Source organism: Plectropomus leopardus, chromosome 11 (genome assembly GCF_026936395.1).
Source record: "Plectropomus leopardus strain MGB_pleo_1.0 chromosome 11, ASM2693639v1, whole genome shotgun sequence".
Taxonomy (NCBI): Eukaryota; Metazoa; Chordata; class Actinopteri; order Perciformes; family Serranidae; genus Plectropomus; species Plectropomus leopardus.
Genome location: NC_142186.1, coordinates 33,052,105 through 33,077,046, shown reverse-complemented (window position 1 = coordinate 33,077,046; position 24,942 = coordinate 33,052,105). Strand labels below are relative to the sequence as shown.

At 38.4% G+C, this 24,942-nt stretch overlaps 3 protein-coding genes and 1 long non-coding RNA gene across 6 annotated transcripts in view; 2 read left to right on the top strand and 2 right to left on the bottom strand.

The window, feature by feature from the left end:
* vwde (von Willebrand factor D and EGF domains) overlaps window positions 1–6,567 on the top strand; it is a 41,490-nt gene extending 34,923 nt beyond the window's left edge. For all 3 annotated transcript variants that reach the window (XM_088084663.1, XM_042489787.2, XM_088084664.1), the window contains 11 exons: window positions 566–1,006; window positions 1,536–1,631; window positions 1,800–1,895; window positions 1,989–2,084; window positions 2,675–2,770; window positions 3,311–3,406; window positions 3,639–3,734; window positions 3,838–3,933; window positions 4,957–5,052; window positions 5,214–5,311; window positions 5,879–6,567. In XM_088084663.1, the coding sequence (XP_087940789.1) occupies window positions 566–1,006; window positions 1,536–1,631; window positions 1,800–1,895; window positions 1,989–2,084; window positions 2,675–2,770; window positions 3,311–3,406; window positions 3,639–3,734; window positions 3,838–3,933; window positions 4,957–5,052; window positions 5,214–5,311; window positions 5,879–5,893 (1,322 nt within the window). In that variant the 3' untranslated portion in view covers window positions 5,894–6,567. The remainder of the gene's footprint in view (window positions 1–565; window positions 1,007–1,535; window positions 1,632–1,799; window positions 1,896–1,988; window positions 2,085–2,674; window positions 2,771–3,310; window positions 3,407–3,638; window positions 3,735–3,837; window positions 3,934–4,956; window positions 5,053–5,213; window positions 5,312–5,878) is intronic.
* A 40-nt stretch (window positions 6,568–6,607) lies between these two features.
* seraf (Schwann cell-specific EGF-like repeat autocrine factor) lies at window positions 6,608–11,183 on the bottom strand. The gene is made up of 5 exons (XM_042489200.2): window positions 10,839–11,183; window positions 9,776–9,871; window positions 8,330–8,434; window positions 7,337–7,432; window positions 6,608–6,929 (listed from the first exon to the last, which is right to left on the bottom strand). Exons 1-5 carry the CDS (start codon window positions 11,047–11,049, stop codon window positions 6,817–6,819), a joined length of 621 nt encoding a protein of 206 aa, XP_042345134.2. The 5' UTR covers window positions 11,050–11,183; the 3' UTR covers window positions 6,608–6,816.
* A 180-nt stretch (window positions 11,184–11,363) lies between these two features.
* LOC148188325 (uncharacterized) lies at window positions 11,364–15,153 on the top strand. Its single transcript, XR_015777995.1, has 3 exons — window positions 11,364–11,498; window positions 14,117–14,240; window positions 14,998–15,153. It is a non-coding gene; the product is annotated as an uncharacterized LOC148188325 (long non-coding RNA).
* A 618-nt stretch (window positions 15,154–15,771) lies between these two features.
* On the bottom strand, window positions 15,772–24,160 carry tmem106ba (transmembrane protein 106Ba). Its single transcript, XM_042489962.2, has 8 exons — window positions 24,019–24,160; window positions 21,920–22,124; window positions 20,561–20,624; window positions 20,251–20,410; window positions 19,315–19,455; window positions 18,846–18,895; window positions 18,710–18,763; window positions 15,772–17,267 (listed from the first exon to the last, which is right to left on the bottom strand). The coding sequence occupies exons 2-8, from the start codon at window positions 22,110–22,112 to the stop codon at window positions 17,147–17,149; spliced, it is 783 nt and encodes a 260-aa protein (XP_042345896.1). The 5' UTR covers window positions 22,113–22,124; window positions 24,019–24,160; the 3' UTR covers window positions 15,772–17,146.
* Between the last annotated feature and the right edge of the window lie 782 nt (window positions 24,161–24,942).

Sequence of the window (24,942 nt, the reverse complement as noted above, 5' to 3'; positions counted from 1 at the left end):
GTCAAAACATGGCTGGGAAGTGTTCTGTCGACATTCTATCGACAGTCTGTCAACTACGTCTCATATTTCAAACGAGGAGAGTTATATCGCGATTGATATTGTTATCGTTTTATCGCCCAGCCCTAGCTACTAGGAACAAAATAACGAAACATGTTTTTTTACCGTCAATTTTTGACACTGTTGTTGCTCTTTCCACCATTTCTGCTGCCCTGAAACGTCACACAAACATCACAGCTCAGCAACCTGGGTATCATCGAAATTTCCCACTCAAAATTACAGTTTTGGAGAGCCATTTGTTTACCTCATTATTTAAAACTTTGGCCACATTTAATATAAATGTCCAGTCATCAGAAAATAAGAAAAAAAGAACAACACATCCCTTAAAACTGGTTACGTAGTTTTATTACTTTAAATCTAAAATAAATTAAAGCATTCATTCTTTGCTGTTATTGCAGGATTTTATTGCATTTGTTCACTTAGAGTTGTATGTTTGAATGTTTTCAAACGGAGATTATATTTGTGTTATTTTTTTAAGTCATATCCTCTAACTTCCAGTATTTTACAGGTCAGGCGACAGTTGCTGGTGGAGCAGACGGCCATATTCACATCAACAAATCAAATTCCAGCAAGGAAATGAATCCCACCTCCTCCTCCTCCTCCTCTTCATCTCCCACCTCACCCAGACGACCCCCCGACAGGAGGAGACCCGACGCCACCATCTCCAGTATCAGAAGAGTTTCTTCTCATGACAGAAAGACGACAGCAACGCCGCAGAATCAGACTGCCACCAGAGTGTTTTCCCCCACCGTCCACAGAGGGCAGATCAGCGGGGCGGAGCTGGATCCCGACCTCAACATCGGGGTCAGACGGGGGTCAGCATTTCATCACATGACCTGCGCTGACTCTCCCTGTTTCCCCGGTGTTCCCTGTGAGCCCACCGTCACCGGCTCCTTCAGCTGTGGACGCTGCCCATACGGATACACCGGAGACGGAGTCACATGTAAAGGTACCGTGTCTCTGCGCGCTGAACTTCCAACGTCATTAAATACAGGACTTTCACCACATCACAGACTGTATGGGTTTGTAGCTGCTGCAGTCGTGGATCAGTTACATGTTACAGTAAATCAAAGAATGATTGCAGCAATTTGATTAAATTTCGATACTGCTCAGTTCAGGGTTATTTTGGTCAATATACAAAAGGTAGAAAAGATATTGCTGCTACAGCCTCACTTGCAAACTTTAGATGTGCTTATATTACACTTCCTTACACTTCATCACCTCTGGCCACAGTAGCCACTATTGAGCAAAACTTCCACGCTGTGTTACAGCTTTAAGATATGGAAAATAATAACAAAGGTCCATTTGTCAAGTTTCCTAGGCCCCAAATTATTTCCTCACTCCGCTTATTTTTTGTTTAACCAGAGGTGTTTTGGCCACCATATGCTCGCTATTTTTATTGCAGGATAAATTATTTAAAGAGATAATTGGTGGAGTTTCATGTCCTCCCATGAAGTAAAGGTGTGATTTGATTTCAGCTGTGTGCAGGTATCAGTGTGGGAGGAACATGGAGTGCTCTCTGCCCAACACCTGCACCTGCAGGGAAGGCTACACCGGATACAGCTGTCATATCGGTGAGAGGGAGACACGTTCATTAAATCACATCACTCTTGAAGGGTACACAGTTTTTAGAAAGTAAACCTCAGAGTACTCTGCACGCTGTCATGGCTCATTACTCATAAATCATTTCTCATGCTCATTTATCTTTGGTTTGATTTTGTGCCACTTTTCTTCCCTCTTAGCCGTGTGTCGACCTGACTGCAAGAACCAGGGCAAGTGCGTGAAACCCAACATGTGTGAATGTTCTGTGGGCTACAGAGGGCCCACCTGTGAGGAAGGTAACCTGAGCTTTATATTCTCACCTGTCTCTAACGTGCTGACACACACAGAATACTGACGAGCATCCTCGTGTTATTTACCACTCTGTGTAGCGAGCTGCGAGCCGCCTTGTCAGCACGGAGGCACCTGTCTGGCCAGAAACCTGTGTACCTGCCCGTACGGCTACGTGGGACCCAGATGTGAAATCAGTGAGTGATGTTTAAGTACTTTGAACAGGTCTGTCTGTACGTAGCAGGACAGTAACACACTTTGTAATTAAACAATAACTTTGAGGTAAAAGTGCCAGATTTAAAGGAATACTTCAACATTTTTTGGCATGCAGTAAGTCAGTGTTTTGCTGAGAGTTAAATGGGAACTTTGACACCACTCTCATCTTGTAAAGAATGTCAATAAGCATTTTTCCCAAAAATTTTAGTTTGGATAAGGATTGTTGGCTGCAGTTATTTATTTATTTTTGTTAGCTGCTAGTTGCTTTTTTAAAAATATATATTCCAGTTGTAATTCACACATGTAATCCCACCCTTAAGGCTGAATTTTAGCACATAAACTTAAGTCATTATTTCATTTTTAATTCAAAGTAGATAAAACAATGAAATGTGTCTCTCTCCCAAGATCTTAAGACTGCAGAGTAAGGGTTAACTGCTCATGTCTACACTGTTTCTGTGCTGCATGTCCCGTCTGTAAATTAGCAGCAGGCATGATGCTGTGGCGCTATTTTCTGTTCATGTAGTTGGAGTTTCTGTAGTTTCTGTGCATAATATTTATTTATCTGTTTCAGTGGTGTGTAACAGGCACTGTGAAAATGGAGGCGAGTGTGTTTCTCCTGATGTCTGCAAATGCAAACCTGGCTGGTACGGACCAACATGTAACTCAGGTACAACACAACACCTGTCAACACATCTGCATCCACATAACACTGCAGCTACAGCTGATGTTTCTATTTAAATATTTTCCTCACATGTAACACACATCACATTTTTTACAGAAAACATTAGGGCTGCAAATAACTGTCATTGGCAATTAATCTGTCAATTATTTTCTGAATTAGTCAATCAGTAATTTGTCTATAAATTTTGTGTGTGTGTATATATATGTATCTATATTAAGTTAAAATTACTTTTTGCTGCATGTTCGTTTTGTGTTACATGTACTATTCTACTGTGTAAAGCGTGTAAATCTAAGATATTAATTAATCGTTGCAGCTGTAGAGCACACAGCAAGGTGGCACAAAATTAGATCTTAAGACAGAAAACTTGTATTTGACTCTTTAACGTGGACTCCTTACTGTTGCCATGACAATTCAGTACGTTTTACAACAAACAGGCTATTTGCTGCCATATACTGTACATAGAAAAGAAAGCTCTATGTACGAGCATTAAATCTGTGTAAATGTGTCTCTGTGTGTCCTCCACAGCGCTGTGTAACCCCGTCTGTCTGAATGGAGGAACCTGCATCAAACCCAACATCTGCGCCTGTCCAAGCGGCTTCTACGGCTCTCAGTGTCAAATCGGTAAAACTGAGATTAATATTTAGCACACTGGCACATTTTGCTGCTTGGCTGTTCGATTTCACAGAGGGACTGTGCAGAAAATAGTATTTCTGTATCTGTTTCAGCTGCTAGGAGAAGATCTTTTAGGTGGTCACTTTTTTTTAAAGGCTAAAAGTCACTGTTTGCAAGTCTATCACCCGTGTGCACAAATTCTCCTGATGTCTTCACGGTTTAATAACGTTGTGTTTCTCAGCTGTGTGCAGTCCTCCCTGTAAGAACGGAGGTCAGTGTATGAGGAACAACGTGTGCTCCTGTCCTGAAGGCTACACAGGAAAAAGGTGTCAAAAGAGTGAGTAAAATCACTGACCGCATTTTCAAACAGTCTTATTTAAAGTAACATTGTCATTCACAACTCAATATGTGAATCTAATGTGTAAATAAATGCGTTCCAGGTGTGTGTGAGCCGATGTGCATGAACAAAGGAAAGTGTGTGGGACCCAACACGTGCTCCTGTGCGTCAGGGTGGAGAGGGAAGAGGTGCAACATACGTGAGTGACTCCATGTTTTATTCATACACAGTAAATACATCATAGGTAATATAGAGATCAAACTGTCACGTCTGCATGTAGCTAGTGTGCTTTTGAATCATGTCTTTAGCTGACTTTTGTTAGGTTTAAGTTGAGAACTATTTGCAAAAATGTACGCTCGTTTATCTAGGTATCAGTGCATGCCAAAATATCATTTTTAATGTCCCTGTATGCTCACATCAAAACCACAACTTTCTTTTAATGCAAAAAAAGAAAAAGTACCTTTAAAAAGGTCTTGCATCCCACCCTGACATCCTGTTTTAACAGAAACATATCAAAGGGTGCGAGTGAAGGGGCCAATGACACACTTCAGGTGGCAAAGCAAATTTGCATATTCCCATTGTGCGAAGTTCAACTTTGGTGAACTTTGACCACCACAGTCGCAGCTTTTACCAATAGCAAAGAAAAGTGTGGAGGAGACACTGATTGTTGCCATGTCTGACAAACCGACATTTGATGCCATTGTCCATATAAATGCAAACTGCCCCACATGTTAGAAGCTGCCTAGATGGCGTCGAGTTGGGAGACAGGAATATTACAAATGCATGCAACAATAAAATCATATTTTACAGTATGTATTAGCAATCTAGCTTACATTAGTGAGGACGTTAGCTTCTCATGTCCCTCACGTAAGACACTGTCCACATTCAGCACGAGTATCTTCTCAGCAGGTGAGTCTGCGTTTGCGTGTTTGACCTCGCTCTATGCTATGAGGACTTCAGCCTCACAGGCGTACCTTCCTTCCAGGCTTCTAAGAAATCATCCTAGGTGATGATTATAATGATTAATCTGCTGATCGTTTTCTTTATTTAGCGGTTTATCTATAAAATGTCATAAAATAGTGAAAAATGCAGATTTTTTTTTTTCGCCAGACGACTAATCGATCAATCATTGCACCTCTAAGACCCTAAACACCAACTAAAAACTAAAAAAATGACTGCAAACTGCTGTGTTCATGCCTCACTCTCTGTTTTCTCTCTGCAGCTGTCTGTCTGCAAAAGTGTAAAAATGGTGGCGAGTGTTTGGGACCGAACACATGCCACTGTCCCGCCGGCTGGGAGGGTCTCCAGTGTCAAATACGTGAGTGTATTTACGATAAAACAGAATACAGGGCTGTAGAGACGCTGGCTAAAACATACAATTCAACATTTTGCTGTGCTGTCAGGATAAACAGACCACAGTATTTCATCCTGCTTTATTGTCTTGTCTTATAAACCCTGCGATTTTGACTCCCTCCACAGCGGTGTGTAAACAGCGGTGCCTGAACGGAGGGAGGTGTGTCCTTCCTGACTACTGCCACTGTCGGAAAGGCTACAAGGGCCTCACCTGCGCACTAAAGGTCAGCACTGCAGTCACACTTCATATACAGAACATGTCTCTTTGCAGCTCTGTTAAAGGGTTAAAGGCTGATTTAGGGTTGTTTTGTTTGTTTGTTTGTTTTTCCTCTGTCATGTGCACACATTTGTCAGACTTTACCTGGACTAAAACTAAAACTAAAACATAATGATTTAAAACACGAGTACAAACAATCTCATGAGCGGCCTAATAGTGTGCCCGAGCAAAGGTGTGTGTTTAACTCAAGTGGAGTTCATGTGCTCGCACGTGCTCAGGCACGTTACTCATAGACAGAAGTGTTTTATATTGTAGTGTTTTAATGGATGTAGAGGTGTTTGTCGCGTGAGAGTTTGTAAACGGATGTTTTGACAGAATTTTGCTGTTAAATGTGGTCCCTGTTTACAGTTTTCCTCATGAATTCAATGTAGCACTTTGTGTTATTGATATATTTAGGTACTTAATGCTACAAAATACACTAATGATTTTATAACACACTTGATTAAAATGCGTCCATCACTTGAGACATATTTTAAAATATAAAGTGCTAATGCATTTATTTTTACTTTTACAGGCGTCACAAGCATGATGGAAAAAAGAAATGAAAGAAATTGGATGAAAGAAGCTACAAAATGCACAAAGCAAGAAGAGAGCATCACAAATTGGTGTGTGTGTGCGTGTGTGTGTGTGTGCGTGTGTGTGTATGAGTGTGCTGATGGATATGTGTGGCTCTGTGCACATTTGAAGGCTAACAGGGAGACTTGATGAATTGCACTTGTTGGTCCCTGTTTATCACTACCTCAAGGCTCACAGTGGCACACATCTGTTAAAGGCATCAGCAGAGAGACTTTCCACAGATGGGTGAGTGTTGCTGCACAGTGTTATGTAAAATAAGTCAATGACAAGATGAAGGTTGTTACCAGCAAGCTTTTAGTTTTAGATTTTTCAGTTTAGCCAAATTATAGCTTTTTATCAAACTGATGTGCACTGCTTGTTTCTTAGGAGTCTGCTTTTTGAGTTATGATTAATTCAGTTGGAACACATCAGTAACTTGTTTTAGACTGAAGACATCGATATGAATATGCTGCCATTTAACAAAAATGTGTTTATTTTTCTTTATTGCTTTCATTAATATATTGTTTGACTGGATAATGACCACCTGTTGGAGTTATATATAGGGTTTGTTTTCTAAAAAAATAAATAAATAATGTCAACACCAGATTACATTGTGGTACAAGTGACAAAATAAAGAAATGTACTATTTCTTTGCGTTTGTTTTGGTTAAATGAGATTTGAATATTAATGCATTTCACTTTTTTATTTATTTAATGACACAACTTACAGTACAGTTCATGTTCATACAGTCAAATGAGAACTAACAGGTTCAAGGTTTCTTTAAAAAGAATTACAGGTATGATAAAAATGCAAAAACTACAAATGTTTCAGCTTAAAAAATAATAGTCCTCATCCGCATTGAGTCTCCTATTGACCTTTGACCCCTGCAGGGTCACACTAGTGGGACTTTTTCCTCTCCTCGCAGCGAGGGCCGGAGAAAGGGGGGCGACAGCGGCATTTGTTTGGTGAAATACACTTCCCTCCATTCAGGCAGGACTGACCGCACACGGCTATAAAGAAAACAAAAAAAACCAACAAAAATGTTAAAAATTTGTAAAAAACCTGAGAAACAAGTAAATGACTGTGACGTTTCAAACAACAGAAATCCAGAAACAGATATGAGAAGTGCCTCCACGTCAGGGTTTTGTCACATCTGGAAAAACACTGAGCTGAGAATGCTCCCTCAGCAGACGCATACATCCGATTTATATCATTCTCGGCTGTTTGGCAGTTCAACATTCGTCTTCTGAGTAAGCTGTAGACAGTTTACAGGCACCCTGGGAAAGCACGACCAAAACTGAACAGAACAAAAGTTTGAACGAGCAGGAGAGGAAGAACAGAGACAAAAGAAATGGCGCTTGTAAAGTGCATTGATGCATACAGAAATGTTTGGTCACTGGGACCAGTTTGAACTCACCAGTGTGGCAGGCGCCTCCCAGCCATCCCTCCGGACAGCTGCAGATTCCTGGGGCCACACAGACTCCCCCGTTCCTGCAGCCTTGGGGACAGATCGCTGCACAGGGAACAAAACATTAAGACTTTCTCAGAGATTTGAACTTTAGATTGAGGCGACAAACATTTACTGGATGCTGAAAAATACTCGTGAGGCAGAAAATTTAGATGAGTTAGAGGAGTATTTTGGGAAGTGGTCTATTCGCTTTCTTACAAGCAGTTTGGTGAGAAGTTTGACTCTAATATCTGTACTTTAAATATGAAGCTACAGAGATGATTTTACACTTTGGGTTTTGTACAGATGGAACAAACATATAACTTGTAAATCTGTGAGCATCAGATGAGCTGGTAGACAGATTTTGGCGAGCTGTTTCACAGAGGAACAGCGCTGGGGTTTGATGCCAATTTTTGTAGTGGCAAAACATGAAATTACAACTTCCTGTTTCATCATGAGTCGCCTTTGGGCTCAAATTGACTTTTTCCCATTGATTTACATTGTGAAAGAGAAGTCTGTGAATCCATGAATACATTTTTCGAGCGTCACAACAGCAAAATGACTATTTTCACTATCACAATTTACAGTTTAAGTGAAGTCCGTTTCATTCATATCAATTAAAATTTTAAGAAAAAAAACCTTTAAAAGGAAAGAAACAGTTTGTTTGCTTCTAAATTTACCAAAAGTTTATCTCAACCAATAAGACTATAAGAAATTTCTGCTGAGCCCAATTTGAGCTTCAATTTACTGCCAAGAAATCAACATTCACCAGCCGTAAATTTAAATGTCGTTCATATCCAGAGTTAGATGAATCGCTTCGACAGCAACTTGGAAGCAGAAAAGCATTTTAAATGTTTTCAGTGAGCTGCTGCTGACGAGCGGCTCCAGCTGAGAGAGCCGGCTCCATTTGGCGACTTTGACCTCGGGTGTTAACGGGGTAATTAGATACGGCCATAAACAGACCCTCCTGGCATTTTGAGCCCGTCCAGCTCGAGGGGCAGATACACTTGGCCACTCCGTTGACGGCGGTGCATTCCCCTCCGTTCCAGCATCCCCCGTCACACGTCACTGCCAAAACACAGACACAGATCACACCTTTCAGCGGTCATAGTTTCACCTGTCCCGTCCACAAGTGCTTTTGGCTGCGCTAGTTTTAGAAATACATAACTGGGTCACAAATCCTCCTGAAAAAATGTTTGATGAGACACCAAAAAACTGACATTTTAACCGTTAATTGTGCTGCATGATAACATTTACAGAAAATCAAACTTATTTAAATCAGTGCTCCCCAATCTTTTTTGCATGTGACCTTTTAATTTGCTTTTGCAATGTACACTTGTGCGATTAATACATTGTAAAAAATTCCAATATTGCACTAAGGGATTTTGTTTTAATAAGTTGAAAGAGAGAATAAGTTTGAAGCATTTTCCATGTAATTACTGTTCCATTTTTTTATTTTTTATTTTTTTTAATGGTGGTTTTCTTGCTCCTTTCTGTGTTCAGTTTGTTCAATAAAGGAAGGTAATAATTTCTTTCAGGCAGAACAAAAAAAGTCCCCCTCAGACTCTGGGCGAAGCCTCCTGTGTTCTCAAATTCTAGAAACGCCCCTGTTTGAACCCTTTAGTCTCTAGTTTTATATTTCTACCAGAGGTTTCTAGGTTTTAAATGTATTTTTAGAGGCTTTATGAGGTAATACTTTCCAGTCATAATTCTCTATAAAAGAAAAAGGAAGACGTTTTTACTGGCCTGTTATTTATCTGCTGTCGACTCCAGGTACAGAAACACTGGTCTGAATGTTTTTTTTTCAAAGAATTCTCCACACTAAGAGAAATTATTTTGATCTAACATAATGTTTTGCCAAAAACTAGAGACATTTATAGCTATTAATGCTTAAATAATATTACCATCTTTTAAAAACCCATTATATGTGAAATGACTGTACCTGTGTGAGTGGAAACTCCTCCACAGGTAGGAAAAATGAAGGAAATGTGTCCAGTTTTCTCAGTTATAGCTACAGTTTATCCCTGATGGTTATAACCTTTGCTTTTGGCTAATTTATTATTTATAGCATACAGTAAAAGTCGAGCCACTGCAGAAATATTTACTGTGTGCTTACTGATCTACTGCTGCAGGGCTTTTTTTTTTTTTAGGGGAAAATCTGCTCTACTTTGTGATTTGGAGGTTTGAGGGAATCTGCTGTATGTCTGGTAAAAGAATCACATGGAAGAAGAGAAACACAGGATACAGTCAGTTACTGTAGGATAGATTCAGATAAATAAATGCATGAGGACTCAAAAAGAAACCTTCGAGAGTATTCCAAGTCCCAAAACTCTGTCAACAACTTCACAATAACTGCTGTAGCAACCGGATATCTCAGTTTTGGAGTCACTACTGAGAACTCCTGCTCACCTTTGTGACAGTATCTTCCCCCATATCCCGCAGGACATCTGCATTTTCCAGGACGAAGACACGTTCCTCCATTCTTACATTTGGGGTAACAGTTGGCTGCATTCACACGAGACGACAGACAAGATTCTCACATTACATTTATGGTTTGATTAAATATGTTAAAGCAAAAGTGTGATGTAAAGTAAAATGTACAAGTCTGTGTGCAAATACAGGTCTACTTTTTTTATATTTGTGTTTGTTTCGCTGATATATATGTTTCTCCAATACTACTAAATAAACAATATCACACTGTGAAATTAAAAAAATAAGTCAAAGTACTGCCACATGCAAGAACTTAAAAACAGAACAGAAAAAAATACAATAAAAAAATGGAAAGAGACCTTTAAAATTACTATGACACAAGACATACATACAATGTAGCTGTTTCAGAATACAGTTTTGCAGGATGTGCAAAGATGTACTGTAAACAGATGGTGTAAAAAATGGCAGATTAGGAGATTAGAATGAGGAATATGCTCTCTTTAGTGTTTTGGAAATGAAACTTTTATATCTTAGAATCAAGAGGTTTTCCCCATCAACACTGGGGATTTTTTGCAAATAATTTCAGGTGCAAGTTAATAAAATAATCTTTTATTAGTCCCACAGCGGTATGTTCAAGATAAATACAACAAAAAGAGCAATACATGCAGTATAAACTAGATGCATATATATACTAATTGCACATGGATAATTGCACACTGCGATAAATTGCAGGTTTTGATACTGAAATTGCACAGTCTTAAACTTGCTTTAATAAACATAAAAAGATATTTAATGATTTGTTTGTCTTTGCATTTGTAGTTTATATTCTTTCCACGGATAAATGCATTTAAGTGCATGACAGATATTTAATATCTTTGTAATATACATAAACTTATGTCAGCACTGATTCTTCTGCAGGAAGAGGAATATAGATCACACTGTCTTCTGACATGTTGAAACAAAATAAAAATACGTTTTTATAACAAAAGAAAACTTTAAATGCACTTAAATGTAAAGGTGGATAAAAGGCTTGTAACATCACCATACTGGCAGGTCTCTCCCTCGTAGCCTTTGGAGCAGAAGCATGTGTTGTTGCGGGTGCAGACTCCTCCGTGTCTGCACGGCGGCTCGCAGGTCGCTTTCGGGTCAAAAACGAACCCGACCGGGACTCCCCGGGGCGCGTCCGACCCCGCGGAGCAAACAGCGACTAAGGAGGCCAAAAGAAGTGTTGAGGCGAGACCCACGAAACCCATGTTGTCTCCTGGAGAGGAAGGAGCAGATAGAGATGGAGGAGAGAGCACCGAGACGTCCCCACGTCGGCCCCGCTGGCTGCTGGACTCAGGGACACCCCACCAGGTTAGAGCCGGGGGGGAGCAGCCGGGGCGGGGCGGGGAGAGTCCAAGAGGGGGCCGGCCTATGTGGAGAGTTCAGGTGCGCGTCGTGAGTTTTGAAAGTGCTCACAGATACTTGAACACTAGTTGTTTGGAAATTAGACGGTAAATTAGTTATAACGACAAACAAATGACTTTAAATCGGTTTTCTCGAAGCTTTAACCGCCAACGGTTACTTTAGCTTTTCAGCTAACGAGCTAGCTGCGTCGGTTAGCTAGCTGCTAACGTCAACGGTTTTTACTAGCCGACAAACAAATCCGTCAAAGTGCTGCTGCAAAGACACACGACGGCTGTTCAGTGCGACTTGGAAGGTAATTGTGTATTTTTTGTAGAAACCTTAAAGAAGGAGTCTTGTTAATCTTACACGGCTTTAAAATATTAATCAGAATTGTATGTATTAGCCACATTTAAAACACCCTGCCGAAAAAAAACCGCTTGACTAGCATAAGGTGGTTAAGGTTGTTGACCAGCTAGCTTGACCCAGCTAAATGTATGCTTTTGCATAATTTTTGATGGTTTAGCTGGTCATACCGGCTTGTGATGGTCACTTTAGCTAGTTTATCCGTCGAGGTTCATTTAAAAATGAAACTGAATTAATGTCCTTGAGTATGGAGAAATAACACTCATGAAGGGGAGTATGAAAAACAGGACTAAATCAGTTAAGTCTGCTGTCATGTGCTGTGCATTATGTTGCATGTATGCAGCTTGTAAGGCTGATCATACCAGCATGTCAAACCATCAAAGACCAGCAAGAACGGGGTCAGGACCATATTAGACCAGGTTAGAGCGGCTGCCAACATTAGCTGTTTGGTTTTCTGTGAAAAAGGGCACGTTTCGTTAACATTACAATAAATTGTATATTGCCAAACTTGCAAATGTTATAAAATAATCTAGGAAAAGAGGGAAATAGACACACTGCTAAAAACAAAACAACAAGCAAAAACAAGCAAAACAAAAATATATCAGAATAAACACTAAACTATTATGCACACAAATGGTGAAAATAGGTTAAGATATGAACATATATAAAAGCAACAACGACCAATAACATACAGTGTTTAAAAGAGGTGGGGGACAAATCCATACAGGTTAATATCGAAATGTTTTTGCAATCATTGTGTACAGTTTGCTGCAATTAAAATTACTGAAGTAAGATAAACAGACTGCAAACTTACTCTTATCAGATAAAACTGATTTTACAAAGTTTTTCTTTACCAACATAATTTGTAGTTGAAAAGAGGTAATAAATCATAATATAATAAACTTAGCTCTAATGGTATCATGCCTTGCTGATTGTTTTGTTTTGGTTTTTGCTTTTTTAAAATTTGTCCCAGTTTGGAGATACCCATCTTTTTTCATCTAGGCAACATACTGCAGATGTAAATAAATAAATAAATACAAAGAACAGTCAAGGTGCCCTTGGTTTTCTTTGGAACTGCTTATTTCTTAAAATAAAAAAACTATTGACAGGGTGTTTGTTTATTATCCAGAGAAACAGGGTTACCATCTCTGGAAACACAAATTTCTTCTGAGTGTTAAATACCTTTTGTTTATACTGTGTGCGCCATTAATTAAATTTAATTCACATTTATTGCATTAGGGAAGATGGCAGAAGTCTCAGAGGCACACTGGAAATTGTTCTAAAACTATGCATGGCTAGATAACAGTAGAGGTAAATAAAAAAAAGGCAGCTTTGTATGGCTGTAATTGTTCATTATGCAAACGTGATTAGTCATGATGTTCACTTCCAGATAGTCTAGTACTAGATTTCATTTTTGCAAAGGAAACCACAGTCAGAAAAAAATCCTCAGTCTGGAGCCAACTAGCTTCTTATTTTCAGAAAGCCAGACTTGTTTTAAGATGTGACTATATGTAGAACACATGTGGAAAAGCCATTTCCTTTTACCTGGTGAGAGGAGTTTCGTGGTCTATATGAAGTTTGGGGTGAGGGGGTTCTGCTGTAATGGCAATAACACAACCAAGTCAATAGGGGATGTGGCTGTCCTCTCTGCTGAGCCTGTGTACAGTGAAACCTACTGACCCAGAGCTCACAGGAAAGTAGATTTCCATGTGATTATTTGCTTCTGCAGAAAATGAACTTTGCCATTTTCATCAGCCCTCAACTTTTTGTGCCTCATAACAGACGCCCACAGACAAGACACTGAATCACCCTGCTGGATTTTCATTGCAGCGGCAGTGACACTAAAGCATTTGGCCCAGACAAAGCTTTGAGTCTCTGTGATTATCATTTCCCAGACAATATGACCTAAAATAGTCCTACTTTGTTTGCATCTAAACACGCTAGTGGTGAGGCTGATTTGTGAAGCTTGTAGTCTCATAATTATTTGACTATTTACGCATGTTTTGTTTACTTGCACGGTGAAAACACATTGCAATAAATTTATTATGCACTGTACTTGACCCACTTATTGCTAGCTGTACTCAAGGGTTCATCATAATATGGTTTAGTTTTAAACCATTTTAATATCAAATTAGAGATTTTTTTAAAATACAAAAGACAAGAAAGAGAAGGTAAAACAGAGCATAAATGGTGTCAAAACAGCATATTGGAGGACTTATCTAGATGACACATTCTTTCTTTTTCTACTGGAATCAAAGATCTGTACAGATTCTGTATTACATGTACAGTATTAATATAGCAGCAAACAAGTATTTGCTTTGTAAAGATACAGTGGAGTAATGGCGTAAAAGGGGGATTATTACACAGGTGTTGCTAATAGAGGGAAGCAGTTTTCGATTATGCTCGGATGTTTGTTTGGCTGTATTTGATTTAATAACTATAATGAAAGTTATTGAAACTTATACAGACATGTTAGACGTTTCGTGAGAAAATGAACATATATGACACAAGCACAAGTAAAGACTGGAAATCTTCTTTTAATATATTTTTTGGGCCTTTATTTGATAGGACAGATAATGCATGAAAGGGAGCGAGAGGGACGATGACATCCAGCAAAGGGCCCAGGCTGGACTCGAACCCACGGCTGCTGTGGCAAGGACGTAGCCTTTGTACATTGGGCTTACATTACCAGGTGAGCTACTGGGCATGTCAAAACAGCTCAAACAAAGTAGCAGTCAGTAACTAAATGTATAATCTCACCTGCATGTGTGTTTCTCATTTTTTACACATCTTTTTATTACAAATGGTTAAGTTTCAACTATAATAAAGTGTCTGATCAACCCAAAAAAATCTTGTCATTGTAATTTATGATGATGGTGATGATGATTATAATAATAATAATAATAATAATAATAATAATAATAATATTAACATCTTTATTTATATAGCACCTTTAAAAACAGAGTTTCCAAAATGCTTTGACAAACAGCAGAAATGGATACATAGATGGTGCATGCATTAGAGATGCATATGAATTTATGGTAAATTAACTTGTGCACGCAAGATAAAGAAATATGTCATCGGGACTTTAGGAGCTCCACACAATAATGATAGGCCTGTTTCAGACTAAAAGAAATCATTATCTTAGCCGATATTCAGTTTTTATATGATAAACAAACCTGATGGTATGATGACATACATACATACAGTATGTATTGAGTCATAATGATGTTACAGTGTGTGAGTACAGCGATGGATAACAAAATAGAAACATTTGAAAATTAAACGTATGCCAATGCCAATAAATCCATGGTAAGACAATACTGGCTTACTTAAATACTGGCTGTGATTTGATTAAAACATGTCTTTCATACAGAAAATTATTAATTTTACAAACTGATTTTGCTTACTGGTTGTGTATTTGTGTGTTTTGGCCACATGTATTGCAGTGAAGCTCAGGTCCAAACCACTGATCTGGATCTCAGAGAGGAAGTGACCTGGTGTTTAAATGAGCGCAACAGATGTGAACATACCGCCATACACTGGAGACGTCTTGTGCTTCTGACTGCAGCAGGGAGGTAATGAGAGTCTGCGCTGAGTCACACTCATATATACAATCAGAGAGGTGCAGTGAAAGCAGAGGACAGAAAAAAGAAAATGATTTGGGAATTAAATTTAAAATGTTAGAGTCCTGACCTGCATGCTTTTTAAAATAAGAAAGAAAGAAAGAAAATGCATTATTTAGTAGTTATTTGTCTTATTCTGGGTACTCATTGTACTCCACGAAGCCTGTTCTTCCTTATGAACGGTTACAATTTAAAGACATGTTTATGCCCTCTAGTGGTGGGTGTGAGATAGTCTGTTCATTCACACAACAGTTTGGTCCAAAGTAGTTTACCTGGACAGTAATTTGAAATGTTTCCCTCTTTCCTTTTTAATCTTTTTTTTCTTCAGTTTTTGTTTGTGTGGGCTTTTTATTTATTATTGTTTTAAGTTTTTATTTCTTACCAAATTTCTAGTACTTTTACTTATTTATTGTTGATTTTTGGGTCATTTCTTTTATTGCTCATTGCCTTCTTCCATTTTTTTTATGGAAATCAAGCCTATTTGCTCAGTTTTCAAAAGATTATCAGTACCACCAGAATGGCTATACTGTACTTTGGTAGACGACTTGGCACCACCCAGTGTGTACAGAGAATATTACAAGCAAACCCAACAAAAACTTTCAAAATAAGTCATGATTTTATTTTTCAGCTTCATGCATGAGAAACACAAAACCAAAGAGTTAGAGGCAGTGACACATTTACACGGTCTGTCTAATCAAATAAGAAGAGGGGCTGAATCTAGACCTAAACCGTCTAATGATGGCTGTGTAGAAATTGTTAAACTTGCATATTGCATTTTATCGTACCTGTACAAATGAATTAGGATCTGAAACTTTAAAATAACTCGTATTTAATTCATACTTTTTATATTCTGTCAGACAAAAGTCGTTGCATGGTGTGTTTGAAAAACCTATCCAAAATATGAAGGCAAACAAAAGTGACAATGTCATAATAATTTCAATTTTAAACAATAGCAGTCAGCATGACACAAGTTTTAAATGTAGAGAGGATTAAAATAGCAAACACGTCATTGCGAATGACACCACAGCTCACAAAAATAGGACAACCTCATTAAAAGGGAAGGAAGCTGCTCCCACAGCAGAAATTATATAGCAAGCCAGCAAATACATATTTTACATTTACACAATTCTTAGTTTATAGCCCAATATATTGCTGCCACATTTGCTATGAAATAAAAAATATCCCTTTCACAATGTTATTTTGTCACCTCTTCAAAGTAGTCACATTAGCTTTTATGAAGTCACTCGGGTGAATGATAGCAAAACATTAGAAAAGATTTCTATTTTCAAAGAAAAAATAAACAACCCTGCAAAAAAAATCACATAAAACAATAAGTCATCTATTTTGCACTACACATTATCAATTATATTCATGTAACAAAATAAAAAGAGAAAGGAAAGAGGTAAAACAAGGCGGTCAGGAACAGCTCAGTGGTTTTTACTGTCAAAAAAATCTTGAACCTCAGTTGTTGTATTTTTCGTTAAAGTGGTATAAAGAAGTTGGGAGCACTCGGAGGACATTCTTAATATCTGTAGATAAGGATCGGGTTAAAGTGCATCACATGTGAAACTATTGCTTTCAGTAATTTTACTGCTGAGGAGTGATGGTGTAAACATGATGGGAATGTCTACCATTAATGTGAATATTAAATTATGTCTATTTCGTTGGCACCAGGGTGAAAATAACGTCAAATCTTGAGGCAAATCCTTCAAAATTTCTGGCTGTGTTTGTCTGCTTTTACCAGCCTGTTCGACAAGTAACCAACCAAATGGAGCTCTTTTAATAGTCACATTTGACTTTAAAAGAAGAAAGTGGTTGGGAATTTACGAACGGATGAGCCACTGACTGGTTTAAGAAAAATACATCCCTGTCCATTATTCCTTTGTCAATGCAGAAAGACTTCCCAGCCCAGTTTTTTCTCTAAGATTCTCAGTCGCAGCAGTACTTAATGCATGGACTCTTTTCTCTTCCTTTATTGGTAGACCTGCACGTGCCCGTGCAAGGAGGTGGTGTTCCCCCCACAGTCCACGTACTGGTACATCTCCTGGGAGACCTGCTCCGCGTGGCCAAAGTACGACGTGGTCACCGTCACCCTGGAAAATAACCGCAGAGTCAACTGCTGTTCATCTGACAACAAGGTACGACAAGAGACTGTGACACATCACGGTGTGGAAAATATGGATGTGAAACTGCTGTTCTTAAGGTTGAGATTTGACTTTTAGTAGATTTTCAATATTTCTGTGGGAAATAACTTTTGGATTGACATGACATGATAATCTAAATAAGTAGATCCCAAAAACAACAGATAAAGTCAAGTTGTTTTACTAACGTAGACAAATATCAGCCTCAAGGGTTTTTGTGCAATAGGTTTTTTTCCCATATTAATTCATGACTGTGACATTGATAATTTTGAAAGGTCAGAAGGCTTGTTCACAGCGTTGTCATGGTGTTGTATGTTAGCTTAATGTGGCTAGTTTGGTCTAGTTGAAACTGTAGTCGGAAACTTTTGTGACTTAACGCGGCTGATGGTCATGTCGATCGATGCTTGTAAACTGTCAAACTATGCGGCCCTAAATGAATCAATATTTATGACTATATTGCCCATTAGCTGTGAAATTAAGGCATTTGTGACCTCGCCACCATGTTGGAAACAGTTGAGCCGAAAACATGCACTGATCACCGGCTGGAGCGAAGCCTTTTCAGTATACAGCTAATGCTTTGATTGTTGCCATAATAATTGATTTTCAAATCAGTATTTAAATGCTCTGATTTTTTATATAATTACTCCAAAAATCCCAAATAGTTCATTAATCAGGAAATAGTAATCCAACATAATTCATCATGCATCAACCAACTGTACCAGCAGCTTGCTTTTAGCAGTACTATATTATTATTTTTCTTGTTTATGCATATACATATTTGTGTTACAGTTGTGTTGTTTTCCTCATAAAGCCAGCTGTTTGCTTTGTCCTCCCAAGATATCTAGACAGAGACAAAAGCTTTCCTTTTTTTTGCGGGGATAAACACATCTTCTCTAGTTCAATCCATCAAACTGAAGCAAGTGGTCTTTAGGGCATTCTGGTCGTGATATAAAACCACTCAACTGCATGAGTGGGTGTTACAGTATCAGTGGCTTCTTTTTTTACCCATTTACTGGGATTCAGTCTATTGTTACTTGGCTAGAAAGCTGTTATTTGGCTTTGACCACAGAGGATTAAGTCTGCTAATAAAGATTATTTCTGCCCCGGAGAAACGTTTGTTCCGTTAAATGTACAATCTGTTTGAATGTCAGCGTTGACGTGTAAATGAGCAAGGCACCCAAAGGCCCGCGTTTCTCCTGTTGGACTGTGTTGTTTGTGGGCAGCTCCTCAGTGTGTGTGGGTGAAATGTGTGAGTGTGGAGGAGAGATTTATTGAGATAATGGCAGTGTGTCGCTTTCAGGATGATTATTATGATTATTTCCAAAGACAAATAACAGAATGTGGGATTAAAGAAGGGTATTTGTTTAAAATATTGTACACAGGATCATACTTACTGCATCATGACCACTATATTGTGAACTTTAATGGTCGGCAAGGTGCAGTAGTCACTGTAAGAAAAAAAGTGGTTTATGATTTAAAATGAAGTGTGACTATTATTGTCATTATTTTGACTTCTAGAAATATACTTACAACATATAACTCATCTCATCAGCAATGGTGGTGGGAACTGTGTAGTCAATCTGCAATGAACACATTTTAAAGTTTACACATTTTAACATTTACAAGTATTTAAGGAGGAAACAATATTGTACATTAACATATTACACGTGTATGCAAATCACAACAAAAACTAATAGAAATTAATTCTGTGAAATCGACGGTGTAATAGTGAGCAGTGGTACCAAGATTTGTCGTGTCACAAGACTTTAAGACAATAAGACTTAAATAGTGCTTAAAATCTTTGAAGTCTGGATTTTTGCAGAAACATTAGTTTTGAGCACATGACAAGTCTGTGAGTTTAACTGGACGAGGCTCCTCTGTATTGTGACGGTGGGTGTAACAATGAGCTGTTGTGTGGGCTGTGCAAGCTGCCGTCATGAGTGAATCAGAATTTCAGTAGCTTGTGTGCACGTGCAGTATATAGTGTATTTGAGCCTACCTGTCGTTCATCCAGAGGTATGATCACTGAGCTGTTGCTGAACTTGGCCTTGCCGATCACCGTCTTGGAGAACTGCACTTGGGCTGTGATGTTGGTCACAGATATGGTGTAGTAGTTGTTATTGGTGATGTTCAGAGTGCTCTGGGTGGAAGAAGATGAAAGTGTGAGATTCTGGCAATAGAGAACTTGATGTAAAAAGCCCTAATATTAAAGATACTCCATGCTTGATTTTGCTACAAAACAATATATTAGGGGTCGACAGATTATTGCTGGGGCCAATATTTGGCATTTTGCAGATTATCTATATTTGTGTTTTATTTTAATGATCACCAATAAAATATATTGATTAAAAAGTGCAAAGAAAGAACCAGAGAGAGAACCTTTACTTTGTAAAACCTCAGGGAGATATTATAATTTATTCATTTTTTAATTAAATCTTCACCTGACTTTCCAAAACATGTTGCTGGGAATCTGCTGTATTTGGATGTTGAATGTTTCGGTTTTCATTAAACATTTGCTAAAGGCATTTGAATAAAGTTTTGTGTTGGAGTTTGTTATATTGCAAATTCTAAATATCACAGAAAGATTTTAATTTTTATTGTAGATGCATATTGCTTCCAAATATTGGTTATTAGTCTTACTGAGGACCAATGTTGGCATCGGATCTAAAAAAAACAATAAAGAAGTAATCCCTTTGAATCATCACCTATGACCTAGTAGGAGTGTAAGGTAACAAAAGGTAACAAAAACAACTTTTCTTATTTTCAGGTGCTCATCAACTAATGAAAACATAGTTATGAATATTATATACCATGACTGCCATCAGATGCCCCTAAATCCTACACATTAGTCCTTTAGGGCTTGGTCAAAACGTGAAAACTAAACACAAGCCTGGATTTCATTTTAAGTCAGTGAAAAATGCAGAAACCGTCTTACTGTAATGTTGAGATAGACGATTCGTTTGTCCAGGTCGTAGGAGACGTAGGCGGACTTCACTCCCACATAAGAGACATCAATTGAGCGAGGGAATAGGAAGAAAACAGCGAGACCAGACAGCAGCAGGCAAAGTGCGACTGATATCGTGACATACAGCTTTCTGCGTGAGGGAGAAAAGAGAAGTGAGACCCTAAAAGCTGCCAAAGACTTCAAAGTCTGTCATGCTACTGTGTGTGCTCACTGAGTTTCATCATCATGCAGACGGCTAACACAGAGCATGCTTTGAAAAGAGCACTGAGTGCAGACTTACGTCCTGCTCGGCCGCAGCCTTTGGTCGCTGTACGGAATCAGAGCAACGAGCTGATTCTCTTGACCTGTTGAATAATTCAAAGAAAAGGAGGGAAAAAGCTGTGTCACACTACTGTTTGATGGAGAACGGTGTGTAAGATCTGCTCTGCGCAACATCAATGTACACGACCTGAGAAGAAGCTCAGACATGTTCTAAAGTTGACTTTTTCTCTCTTAAAATTATAGATCTTTTATTGATGATTGTTTTATTTTTAACCTACCAAACCTTAACAACTGAATAAATAATGGGGTAAACGTTTTAGGCAGTGACAAATTAGTTCTTTGGCCATAAAGTTATCACTGTTGACTGTTAAGTCAGTCCATCACGTCATTGCCCTTTTTGCCACAATAAAATCCCGATAGAGGCTTTTAAGCCGGTGCAGTTCAAACCTCAACCTGCCTGAAAATGCAAACGTCTGCAAACAGGTTTCTTGAGGATTTACCAACACGTTACAGGATCTGTGAGTATTGATGAGTGAAAATCTGTCAATGTTGCTTCATGCTTGAGTTTGAAGGTCAGTGCCTAGGGCAGCTTGAAAGAAAACTCACAAAACAGCATTTTCTGCTGATATTAGAACAGGTTTGGTTACTTCAGTATTCTGTGTTTCTCTCCTGGCTGTTCTCGTTTGTTTGAAGGGGTTTTCTCTGCTATAATCAGCAACATTTGAATCATAATGTGAGGACAGCTGTGAGGTTGTTTGCTCATTTTGCCAGCACAGTCAATCACGTGATAAACCCCCACGCAGTCCTGGTGGAGCAGATAAGACAAACTGTTGACTGTTAACTCTTAAGAAACAATTCCTTTGGATGTTTTTTTTTTTTAACTTGTATTGATTGTTGCTTATGTTTTCATGGGCTTAAGTATATCTCGATACACTATATATATTGATATTTTTAAATATCGAAAGCACTTTATTAATGCTACAGGGAAACCGAATCAAACATTACTTTTTCTATTTTTTTTAATGAAATTTCATCTTTGATGTGACAAAATTGTTGGAATGACTTTTGGTACTTTGAAAAAAATATCAACACAATTACATTTTTGATCAATCATTAGTAATGTAAACATAATGACTAAGTCTGTGAAGGCAATTATTAAAGCAAGTAGAGAAATAACAACATAACTGCAATAAAACCTTTTAAATCAGGAAAAAACACCATTTATTTCATATTATTATATAAAAATATCTAATATCTAAGACGATATACAGTCTCATATCTCAACACGACAAAATATCTTAATGTCGCTGAGCCCGACTGCTCTTCATACAGAATTAAAGTTTAGACTGATAATGCTTGTTGAGTAATAACAACCTACCTCGTGGTATTCTGCCGGTGCCCTGACATGTCGGGCACGTGACGCTGTCCCGTCCAGTGAACTCCACGTAGGGGAACTGCGATACGTCTCCGTTCTTCCCATCCTCCTCTCCGTCTCTGTACTCTCCGGACACCGTCAGCGCGTCCTGACTCTCGTCTTTGGGGTTGGCCAACTGAGAATGTAACTTGCCCATTGCTGCAGTTGTCTGTACACAACACAATAGACAGCATGAGCAGAGAGGAACTGCCATGTGGGTGCAGCAGGATGTGCTGACCAACCAAATGCCACACAGCCGCTTGAATGTGAAATTGTACCTGGACGGATTCCAGGGAACTTTTTTACGGGAGAACAAACCTCAACAGATGCGCTGTCTGTGAACAAAAATCTCTTGTAGTACTTCAGAAATAATTCTGTTGGGACGAAACTAGACTATGACCTTTACTTGATGTTTGTTTGTTTTCATTCTCAACGCACTTTGTCCTAAATCTTGTGTTTTATCCTGTAATCATCACAGCATCGCCACAGTTTTTTATACTTTAATTCAGTAACACTTTTTATCACTTTGCATGTTCTCCAGGGCTACTGCCTCATCGGTGAAGTGACTTCTTGGTCCTTAAGCCATCAGAAAATACTGAAAATGGATAACTGCATATCTGCCATCACATTTCCCACAAGATTTTTAAAACCCTCTAATGGCTTATTCCCATGTTGACTATTATTAGGGTTTATTTAGTGAGTACATTTCTAAATGTAGCTATGTTATGACATTTTAAACAACAGGGTACATTACCCAGAAGTATATAAAGTAATTGAAACTAGCTACACATTTATTAGCTGCAACAGTAAAGTCATGTGCACATTACTCATACACTTCAGTAATCACACAGTAACTCAGCCATGTCAACATCAAATGTAAAAGCAATATCACACTCATGGTCTCAAGGTCACACTCTTATCTGCCTTGCTGATATTAAGTACAGTAGCACTCCCTGAGTACTATTTATGTGTACTTTAAATATCAGTACTTTAAGTTTATTTTGATGTGAATACTTTTGTATTTTTACTTTTTTAATGCAGGACTTTTTACTTGTAACAGATTATTTTTATAGTGTAGTATTGCAACTAATCTGTATACGTCTTCCATGACTATACTGTACCTTAAATAAAATGGTCCATACTGAATATTTTTACCAAGTAAATGTTGATGTTAATTTTTTTGTGTGGGGCTTTTTACTGTAACAGATTAATTTTACAGTATATTATTGCTACTAATCTGAATAATTCTTCCACCACTGTGAGATGGGTATACTCAAGTAATGTACAAGTACATAAAAATGAAGTGGGCCATTCTACATAATAAGTACTTTTACTTTCGGCATTTTGTGCATATTTTGATGCTAATTCTTTTGTACTTTTTTTTGCTGCAGGACTTTTTTATTTGTAACACTATTTTTACAGTGTGGTGTTGCGAGTAATCTAAGTACTTCCTCCACTACTGTAAAATGTAAATACTTTAATAATGTAATAGATCCAGAAAATTGTAGGCTACTTGAGTACAGCGCTTGAGTACTAAATGTACCTTTGTTGCAGAAGTAGGTCTATCCTAAAATGTGTCATCGGCTGGGGAGAATAATCAGGTTAGTCACTGCCTCCAAGGCCGCAGCAGCTGTTACACCGTGTAAGCAAATACGACCAGGACACGGAGACCGTGTAAATAATGAGAGATGCAGCGACAAACCGCATGTTGTTGCTCAGAGACACCATGCAGCATGTCTGCTGTCTGCTCACATAACGTACCCTTTGTACACAGGCCGCCATACTGCCGAGCATCAGCCGAGGACACAGCGTACCGGCCGCAGGAAAACCGCTACAACGCCTTTATTCTTATTCACAAAAGCGATTATTCTTATTTCAATCATTATTTCAATACGATCGACAAAAACAGTATTTCATGTCGTTGCATAATTCAATTATATTTAGGTAACACGAGCCAACACGGCAGCTCTGTATGACAATCCGCACTGCTTAAATGCCTGTTCATAACCGTTATATATTCAGCATGCAGTTAAGTACGTGTTAATTTTTAGCCGCCGTCTTACCTGTCACTGTGTTTATTTGTTTGTCATTCGTTGTATGTCTGCTGTTTACTGCGGTTCAGGACTCAACACACAGAGCAGAGTGAAGCCGACAGAAACGCCCCTCTCTTCTTCTCATTGGACAAATCCATGTTGTTTTTTCACTAGCATGGCGAAGGGATGACCCGCCCTCCTCTCCCTCTGATTGGCTAGTTCTCATTGGTGTTGTTGTTTTGATTGGTTATATTAAGGCATGAGGAGTCTGATTGGTGGATTTATGTGTTTTCGCCGAGTACGCCCTACCACAATACAGATGGACATATACTCACTTTCAGCAAAGGTTTCTAAAGCTTTAATAATTCTAATAACAACAACAACAACAACAACAACAACAACAACAATTATCTTTATTTGTACTGCCACTTTCATACATAAGATATAGCTCAAAGGGTTTTACTACAGAGCCCAGGAGGTGACATTAATGTTTTGGTTGTATTTTTACATGCCCGTGACCCACTAAATCATGCACATCTTTCTAGATCATAAATTAAAATTACATGCCTTGCTCTCTGTATTCAAGTGCTTGACTTTTTCATTGACTTTTGGTCCTTTCAAGGTTTTTAGACAGTTACAAGGGACTGGGTGTCATGACTTGATTTCATTTACAGTGATCATATGGATCACTGTAAATGAAATCAAGTCATTCTTAGGCAGAAATAGCCTTGCAGTGACAAGATAGGGGCTGCAGTCACTCTATGGCAGGGTGAAAAAGTGCATTTTATGTGTTGTATTGTTATAATAGTAACTTGAAATGCAAATAAATTCCCCCTCTTTCTTTCTAAGATGCAGGCGCGATTTAGTCCTGTGCATGTTTTTAAAAATTTTGAATGTTTGCATACCTCAGAATTGTGCCTGAAGGTCCAGTGTGTAGGATTTAGGGGTTTCTGT